The sequence below is a fragment of the Leiobunum rupestre genome, chromosome 2 (genome assembly GCF_980474605.1).
Source record: "Leiobunum rupestre chromosome 2, qqLeiRupe1.1.hap1, whole genome shotgun sequence".
NCBI lineage: Eukaryota > Metazoa > Arthropoda > Arachnida > Opiliones > Sclerosomatidae > Leiobunum > Leiobunum rupestre.
In genome coordinates this window covers 27,976,121-27,986,135 of record NC_143385.1, presented here as the reverse complement: position 1 = coordinate 27,986,135, position 10,015 = coordinate 27,976,121, and the positions used below count along the sequence as shown (strand labels likewise).

General features: G+C 35.6%; 2 protein-coding genes across 2 annotated transcripts; one reads left to right on the top strand and one right to left on the bottom strand.

The window, feature by feature from the left end:
* Nucleotides 1–322: 322 nt before the first annotated feature.
* LOC149957255 (uncharacterized) lies at nt 323–4,945 on the top strand. Its single transcript, XM_090166931.1, has 14 exons — nt 323–971; nt 1,030–1,549; nt 1,617–1,761; nt 1,820–1,961; nt 2,019–2,337; nt 2,394–2,494; nt 2,550–2,858; nt 2,916–3,038; nt 3,095–3,181; nt 3,244–3,354; nt 3,439–3,581; nt 3,641–4,017; nt 4,075–4,355; nt 4,416–4,945. The coding sequence occupies exons 1-14, from the start codon at nt 323–325 to the stop codon at nt 4,943–4,945; spliced, it is 3,837 nt and encodes a 1,278-aa protein (XP_090023057.1).
* Nucleotides 4,946–7,791: 2,846 nt separating this feature from the next.
* On the bottom strand, nt 7,792–9,123 carry LOC149957254 (uncharacterized protein F54H12.2-like). Its single transcript, XM_090166930.1, has 2 exons — nt 8,612–9,123; nt 7,792–8,479 (listed from the first exon to the last, which is right to left on the bottom strand). Exons 1-2 carry the CDS (start codon nt 9,121–9,123, stop codon nt 7,792–7,794), a joined length of 1,200 nt encoding a protein of 399 aa, XP_090023056.1.
* Nucleotides 9,124–10,015: the final 892 nt, after the last annotated feature.

Genomic DNA, 10,015 nt, shown 5'->3' with positions numbered 1-10,015 from the left:
AAACATATCTTATAACGCCTACCCATCTTGTTTTGAGATTTGAGATAATTCCATACCGCTACTTAAGATGCGATAAATTCATATCTATTAGATTTGATCATATTGATGTTCGAAGTTTAATATGGAACGCGTATCGTTTTCCGATGTTGTAAGATACATATCGTTGCTCAAGACACTAATCTTGAGAATTCTCGTTTTGTGATTAGATACACCCCAAGAGCGACATTCAAAACACTTGTGTTTAATATAAAATGGGGTTCCTGAAAATGTCGTAGTCATTAAAGGTTAGTCTATTCACTCTTAGCGTATCCATATTTTTAGTATGGCTAAAGCGAATCATTCATGTCCTATTTGTGAAAAAAATTTCAATATAAAAAGAAGTCTAACTCGCCACATTCAAGAACAACATGGGGACAAAAAATTTAAGTGTGAGGTGTGTGATAGGAGCTTTACTAGACTAGAGCATATAACACGACATAAGCGTGTGCATGATCTAGACAAACCGGGTCCCTCAACTCCCAATCCAACACATAGTTCTTCGAGACCGTCCACTCCAGATCCAATACAATCCACATCCACACGTTCACCAGCCCCAGAGCCGACTTCACCTACTCTTGATGAGACACCTCCAGGGTCCCCTAGTTTTGCTCGGGCCTTAACCAATACGTTAGCGTCTGTCCGCTTCAATGCGGAAGAATACGATATTGATGTTGCTATGTTTATTAACAATCATAGGTGCGCTTTTCGAGATTTTTTGATGGAACAGCTTCAAAATAGACGCGGTGTTAAATGGTTTTTAATAGTTAGAGCCGTGTATTCGCGACCATTAACTGGCGATGAACAATCAGCGGAAGTACGCCCATATTTTCGCAGCACTATGTATACCACTCTGATGTCTGACGTCATAGAGGATCAGATGGACGATTGCGTGCAGGCAATTCAAACCGCCGCTGAAAACTTTGAGGGATCAGGTATTTTAATTTTTTAGTCTGTTTACCGTTGAAACTAAATATATTATTTTCAATATAGGATCAGGTTGGGTAATCGATCATCTGCTGTATGCTGAACTAAATATCACATCGTATCAGCCCTTACGCGGTGGTCATACCTCGTCATTTCTAGAAATACCCCCAAAATTAGCTAAACGTCATGCAATTCTCAACGTAAAAAATACGGATGATGAAAAATGTTTTTTGTGGTCAATACTGGCAAAGCTGTACCCTATTAATAAGAAAGACAATCCTAATCGTGTTTCTAAATATCGTCCATACGAGAACGAACTGGATACGAGTGGCGTGGTTTTTCCCTTTGAATTAAGCTCTCGAGTTCTTAAAAAATTTGAGTTAAATAATAATTTATCAATAAACGTGTTTGGATTTGCGGGGGATCTATATCCACTTTTTGTCAGTACAAACAAATGCAATAAAGATAGGGAAGTTGACCTTTTACTAATTTCCCGGGGGGAGTACAAACATTACTGCTTAATACGCAGCCTCAGCAAACTTTTACAACACTTAAATAAGCATCGAGGTACGTCATATTATTGCAGGTAATTAATGTTCTAGACTAATATCTGTACGAGGTGGACTACTTTATTACTTTTAATGTCTTATAAGGCTATGCTTACACCGGTTCAGTGGAAATGGAGCTGAATTACGACGGAACTCTCATATCGAAGAGTGTACACCTCATGGTGCGCAGAAAACATTTTTCCCGAAAGATAAGGTTCTATCCTATGAGAAGATTGCTTGGGAAATTAAGGTTAGTTATAATATCCGAATAATAAGAGTTATTATTTATTTTATAATCAAATGCGTAGGTGGGGTACACTTTGTACGCCGACTTCGAGTCCATCCTCCCCAAATTTCAAGGTTGTAATCCAGACCCTAACATGTCAAACACCACAAAATTAAACCAGCACATCAGCTGCGGGTATTCTTGGGTTCTTGTAGGACCAGATGGTAAGAAGTTACCGATTACAAGCCGTATATATGAATTTTAATGGTGATATATATTAGGTGCACCTGTTCGAAACGACTGTTACCTAGGTTTGGACGCGACTTCGAAATTTATTGAAGCGTTACTGGAATTGGAGAAAGAACTAACTGTCCTTCTAAAGACCAACGTACCGATAATTATGACTTCTGAGGAAGAACAACAATTTCGCACCGCTCGAGATTGCTACATTTGTCGAATGCCACTTAACCAATCGGATTCGTCGCCAGTGCGAGATCATTGCCATTTTACGGGGAAATACAGAGGACCGAGCCACGCTATCTGTAATCTAAAATTAAAGGTTCCAGATTTCATCCCCATTTTCATTCATAATCTAAGCCGGTAAGTTAAATAGTTGAACACTAAAAAAATTATAATAAAATTTAAAAACAACGTAGATATGATCTCCACTTAATATGTAAAGATATTGGACGATATAAGAATCAAAAACTTAGCTGCATCCCCTCTACAGACGAAACTTATATTTCTCTCTCTTTGGGTAATACTGTTTATATTTTATTAAAAACATGACTAAAATAAAATTGTGTTTATAGGGTCTTTCAGATTCCTAGACAGTTTTCGTTTCCTCCCTGATTCGCTAGAACATTTAGTTTCGAATCTAGCGAAGGAAGGACCAAGTAAATTTCCTATCATTGGGAAATATTTTGACAACGAAAAAATTCAGTTGTTATTGAGGAAGGGAGTTTTCCCTTATGAATATCTGGATACCGAAACTAAGTTTCAGGATAAAACCTTACCGCCTCGAAAGGCGTTCTACAGTTCCCTTAAAGGAGAGCATATTTTGGAAGCTGATTATTTACACGCTCAAAATGTTTGGGAAATCTTCAATATTCCCACTTTAGGTGAAATTACCTTTAAATAATATATTTCAAATGCATTATGTTTAATTTTTGTGTTAGGTGAATACACTAAACTCTATGTAAAATGCGATGCGTTGCTGTTAGCGGACGTGTTTGAAAACTTTCGAACCCTTTCCATGACCAATTTTAAATTGGATCCCGCTCACGCGTACACGGCACCAGGTGTGGCTTTATTATCTTCCTATAAATATTATTAAAATTAATACGCTTTTAATTAGGTTTAGCTTGGCAAGCGGCGTTGAAGATGACTGAAGTTCGTCTTGATCTTTTAGATGATATAGATCAACACTTATTTATTGAGAAAGGTATTTTAATTATTAAATTTAACTATACAATTAACTAATTTTATAAATATATAATTTTATAGGTATAAGAGGTGGTGTGTCTATGATATCCACTAGATATTCAGAGGCTAATAACAAATATATGCCCGAATCTTTTGATAAAACCATTGATAGTAGCTATATATGTTATTTAGGTAACATAATTTATTTTATTTTTATATTAATGATTTGTTTAATTTTTATGCTAATAATTTGTTCTATTATTTTATCGACGTAAGATTGTAATAATCTATATGGCACTGCTATGTGTGAGGCACTACCTCTAGGTGATTTTCAATGGGTACACGACGAAGACTTACAGTTGGTTGGAGATAATATTCAAAATATTCCAGACGATTCTGTAACCGGATACATTTTAGAGGTATGAACTATTCGATTGAACTTGATATTTACAATTTTTATTATTGTTATCACTTTCAGGTTGATTTAACTTATCCAACACAATTACATGAATTACACAATGACCTTCCCTTAGCCGCTGAATCTAAGGTCATAACGCGCGATATGTTATCCCCGTACTCTAAAGCTCTTTTAAAACATTTAAATATTAAGGAGAAGTCTAGTCTACCAAAGCTTCTCCCTAATTTAAACAATAAAGAGAAATACGTAGTGCACTATCGTAACTTAAAATATTATGTAGAGTTGGGGATGAAAATATCCAAAGTACATCGAGTTTTGTCATTCACTCAAGGAAAATGGCTCGAAAAATATGTTAGATTTAATACCGAGCAAAGGAAAATGGCTAAAAATACCTTTGAAAAGAACTTCTGGAAGTTGATGGTTAACTCCGTTTTCGGGTAAGTGATCTAAAATTTAATTAATTAAAGTAAAACTAACTATTTTTCTTTTCAAAGGAAAACTATGGAAAACTTACGTAAACATATTAACTTTGAGCTTATACACAAAGCTGATAGAATGTTAAAGGTGGCCAGTTCACCGACGTTTGATCATTTCAAAATATTTAACGAGGATTTAGCCGGAGTTCATAAAAAAAGAATAAAACTGAAGCTCAACCGACCAATTTATACTGGTTTCAGCATCCTTGATTTATCCAAGTTGTTTATGTACCAGTTCCATTACGGTTTTATAAAACAAAAATACGACAGTAAAGCCACTCTACTCTTCACAGATACAGGTACCACATAAAAAACGTACAAATTTATTTCAGGCGCTTTAATATAATTTTTTTTTATAGATAGTCTAACCTACAACATACAAACCGAGGATTTGTACAGAGACCTCGAAAAATATGAAGAATATTTCGATTTTTCTGATTTCCCCTCAACCCACTTCCTCTATTCCATCAAAAATAAAAAAGAATTGGGGAAATTTAAAAGTGAAACGAATGAAAAACTAATTCAGAGCTTTGTTGGACTCCGTCCAAAATTATATTCCTTGAAACTGTATGGTGAATCGAAAGCTAAAAGCGAAATAGAAAAGGAGATGTTTTTGGGGAAATCGCTGGAGTCAATACTAAATCATAAAAAAGTCTGCAAGGGAATAGCTAAAAATGTTATAAGAAACGTCATTCGCCATGAGGATTATGAAAGATGTCTGTTTGATCAACAACTCACATTAGTCGACATGAAACGTATTGCCAGTTTCAAACATAACCTCTTCACACTCAACATACGAAAATTGTGTCTATCACCTAATGACGATAAAAGGTATATCTTACCTTGTGGAATCCGCACCCTGGCTCATGGACATAAAGATATCAAATAATTCCTTAAAGTTATCTATTAAATTTGTATTACGTACACTCCCTAAGTGTATTATATTAATTATCAAAGAAAAAGAAAAATAATTTCGTACATTATAGTGCCATAGTCAAAAATGCATTTAATAAAGCATAAAAAATTACATTTTATTTTTTATTTTTTTTGGTACGGTGTAAAGCGTTTTGTAGAGGAATGTTTTTGTGCACCATCTTCAGCAACGTCCCCCCTATTTCCGGAAACGGAAGGTGATCCAAAAAGACGAGCGAAGCGAAATGCACGATCGGTTTCGTCTTTAGACATATTCGGGTCCAGCCTTACCACCTTAATGATAATAATATCATAGGATTTGCAATTTTTAATTGAAAATTTAAATATTTACCTCTATGAAATTGGATGCTGTCCCCAACATCTTCCGAGCGTTTTCCGTGCTCTTGGGGTACGGTAGAACTAAATCTAACGAATTTTGTTCTTCGTTTTCTATCACGTTGTCTTTCCAATTAAAAACAAAACTTATGAATTCCTTCATTTCCCTAAATTTAAAATCAAAAATTTCACATTTTTCCGGAAAAAAAGTAAAACGTAAAGACGTTTTTTCAACATTCTTATTTTCTCCCATTTTAAGACGGCTTTGAGGGGAACATTAATTTTCTTCACTTTGGTCCTCGATTTATATACTAAATCTTCGTGTATTTTTTAATCAAAACTATTAAGCCAAACGGATTGTGAAAATACTTGAAATAAGTGGTTTTACCGATAATTTCTAAAGGAATTTAACTTTAAAGGGCATCTTAGATTATTGTTTGTAATTTTACTAAAGTTCAAAACGTACGAAGAGTCCTTCAAAGTACTATAAGGAATTTAACTTTAAAGGGCATCTTAGATTATTGTTTGTAATTTTACTAAAGTTCAAAACGTACGAAGAGTCCTTCAAAGTACTATAAAAGGATTTTATTTGTGAGCTAAATTCATATTTCCCTTAAACTTAGAAGTTAATTTGTATAAAATATTTACTAATACCGGGGAAATGGACTCTAGAAACAAACTTCAATTTGTTAAACTTTCGGCAAACGCTTTTACGCCAACACGGGCGTCGGTGGAGTCGGCGGGTCTAGATTTACGTAGCGCGTATTGTTATGAATTACCCGCCGGAGAGAGAATTTTAGTTGAAACGGATATATGTATTGAGGTACCTGAGGGTACATATGGACGTATAGGTAATTATTTATGGTTGCTAAAATTATTTACCTTTAATTCATTCTATGAATTAAAAAATTAGCGCCGCGTTCCAGTCTGGCAATACGCAGCGGCATCGATGTTATGGCAGGTGTAATCGATAGGGATTACACTGGTCCTGTTGGAGTAATTTTGATTAATCACAGCCAACATGTGTTCAAAATATCGAGGGGTGACAAAGTGGCGCAGTTGATTTGTGAGCGGGTTCTATATCCGGAAGCCGTAGAGTGTACTGTAAGTCTGTTTATAACGTAATAATGCTTTTTTAAAGTATTATTTTATACAGGGACTAGGTGAAACTGCTAGAGGAAATAAAGGTTTCGGTTCAAGTGGCTTAAATTGAAAACCCAAGTTTCTGTATTTTCTACCAGATTAAAAAAATATTTCAAATTTTGTCTAAGTATGAAAAGTTTATTTAGATCTTCAAACTACTCTAAATATATTCCCAAATAAATCTTAGGCCAAAGTATGAATAGATAGGAGCTCCTGAAATTATAATAAAAGGGTTTTGCAGGGTAAAGTAAAATTCATTCTTTCTTTTACGGAACAATAAACGGCGCAAAATCAAATTATTGTAAAATGGCGTCGGCTTCTGTACCAGTCTATGCTCTCAGATATTCGTTAACATTTGCGGAGTCTGAACGACAAAACGAGGAGCATTGGACTGAATTTCTTTTACCTGACGTGCATGGACTTATATGCATAGCTTTGACAAATCACCCCGATGCAGTCATAGTTCATTCGGAACTCAGGGATAGATCCGTTCTAGTAATATTTGATTACGAAGTAAACCTAGAAGAAATCCGCTGGAAAATGCATTCTTTACAAGAATACATATGGGTGAGATATTTAAATAACTAAGTATCCAGTACCAAGGTCGTAACCAACAGAAATTGCATCCTGAGCGAGTGCTAGTTTGGTGCCCCTAACATAATTTAAATTGTTTATAGAAAATTATGTTTTGGTGCTCCTAGAACATAACACACCAGTGGCCTCCAGAGATCCGTGCTCTGCTTAGCTACGACCTTGTTCAGTGTGCCTTAATTTAAACATTATTCTCTTTAGGTGGAACGAGCATTAGTACCCCGAAATCTGCAATTTTAGAAATGAATAAATATTGTTTTAAAAGCATTTGTAAACAGAATAATAAAATTATATTTCACTTTATTGAATACTTTTTGTACATAAAATCTTTTATCATTTTTTCATTTACATTCTTATCATTCTTAAACCTCGAAACAATTTCATACATTTCAATTCCATTACACCTGTTTATAGCGAAATAGACACAAAATCCGCCGCATGTATTACTAGTACTACTCTGTAATTGCTTTGAACTGAAAGTTACAGTCTTACTATTTCGTTCAACAAAATCATTAAATTTAAAGTAGTCTGGTGGATTCCCGAAAGAGTCCCAAATCTCTGTACTGTAACTTTTTGAAAAGTATATTGCAATCCAGTGTTGACCCGGACCATTACTAGTATCAGTATTCACAATAAACAAAGAAGGATATGATTTAACATATTTAGGTAATTTATCTGAGGCAAACACACCTCGGAATAAACTTCTAGTATTCTTATCTACTTCGAGAATTTTAGATATTTGAAGTGAGTCCATCAATTACTGTAGTCAAAAATTACTGAACGGTTCTTATCTATTTCAATTAAATTTTGGAATTCGGCGTAAATTATTACCGACACCGTCTCAGGTAATGGTTTCGCGAATTTTAATTCTAATCTCAGATTACTGTTTTTCACGAGATGAAAGTGGTTTGCACTGCTGTTCAGATCGGATGTAAGATTATACGCAAATAAAGAATTTCCATTAGCGTAGTCTTCGCGACTTATCTGGTTCCCTTCATCAACATTCCATTGATTAGTTTGAATGAATAGATTGCAATAAGCTTGAATATATTGATTTTCCTCAAAATTTAAAGCCAATGCTTTGTGCGGTACGCTACCGCCATCCACATATAAACCAATGCATGACAAATCAAAATGTTGGAAGTTATATGGCGACTTTTTTAAGTCTCCCAAGAAGGCCCTCTGATCCACAAAACCGATAACGATTTTTTTCGGTACTTGCCCCGTGAATAAATGATCTTGCACACTAGCCATAAGTCCCTTCGGTATAGAAAATGAAGTACACTCGGAACGAGTTATTGGATATTTAGCGGTTCCGTATTGCAGAGCTTTGGCGTGAGCAAGCGACAACTCCGGTATCACTTTTATTTTTCTCAGATAAAGTGAAGCTGATGAAATCTCGACTTTACATTTGGAATCGGAGTGAACGCAAAATGCAGTTCTATTTTTATCGAATTTAAATTTTAAATCCACCATATTTAAAAGAAAACGCGGCTGTTGGCATATGTCTGTATGTACAATACCCATCATATCAATCACACCCTTTTGTGCGAAACTCGCACGCTTCGCGAACCCATCATTATCAAAATAAGAGTCTATTTTTCCAGGCGTGTCTCGATAGAACAGTGAACTCGTTAAATAACTTTGTTTAGCAGAATCTCCGAACGTTAAAAGCGTCTGTATAAAACTCTTAAAAGAGTAATTTTGACTGGAGGGTGTTATTGACCTTTCGTTAAGAAAAACGTGTACATCACTAAAAAGCGAGTGTAAGAACAAGTTCTCAGGCGCGATGTTATCAGCTGGAGTTCCAGCCACTTGTCCTGCACCAGCGACCGCTGCTTGAGGAAGGTCCCCATTATCTTTAGTAATTTTAACTTGAACGTGTAGTAGAGTTTGAGAGAGGTCAATGTAGGTTTCAGAATTACCGCTAATACAAAATGTAATTGAAGCGTTATCAGCGATATTTGATATTGGACTATACTGTACCCATTCACCGCCGATGATCGACGACTGGGTCATGGGCACTTGAAATAAATCTAACTCTGAATTCATACATTCAGTAGAATGTGGATGTAGAAGAGACATAATTATGAAAATATATCGGAACGTTTATGAAACCGTCTTTTCTTCGACTTGGCTGCTACTAAACTGGCACTTTTAGGCCGAGTACGTTTCTTTTTATAACCGGAACCTGTCATTCTCTTAACTTCATCGGCAGCGGAAGCTATGGTTTCTTTTCCGGCACTTAAAGAATGTGTTTTAAACGCCGTTTTAATGGGAATTCCGCTGACAACATCTGTAGCTACCTTAGCTCCGGTACTTAAAAGTTTTTTCCCTAGATACGAGGCACCTTTTTTTAGTAACGGTACCGCGAATCTAAATGCAGAAGCTAATATATTGCCCAATCCGTAACCTTTCTGAGTTGCTAACCCTCTATAGACGGGTATACCACCGAAGCCAACTTGGTTTAAATAGTAACTTTCGTAATCGGTTCTCGAAGGGGAATACGCTGGCTTCATGATGTTAACTCTCTGCTCTCCCTAGCTAGAATGATAAGATAGCGTGAGCGATAGCGCGGTTTATAATGAGTTCCACATTTTTCGAGGTCTAAAATGTAAGACGACATGAGCTTTTCCTCGCTGGAACTGTATTGGCTCGCCTAAGTCGTCCATAATATTAATTTCAATCATCTTGATATTATTAGACACGACTGAAAGATAATGAGGTTGTGAAAATATTTTCGTAACTGTTTTTCCGCTCGATTCGTTTTTCCCGTCCACACTTATGATTCTCAGTAAAGGTACTAATAAATCTCCTACAATACTTCTTGCAACTAGATCAGAGTAAACGAACAATGAATGTAAACCAGCATCCATGTCGACTGGGTAAGGGGCTAACATTGATTTATCAATGATGCATTCTTTATCTCTACTATCACTAAATCCTAACATAATCGCGAGTTCCGGATCTAATTCTA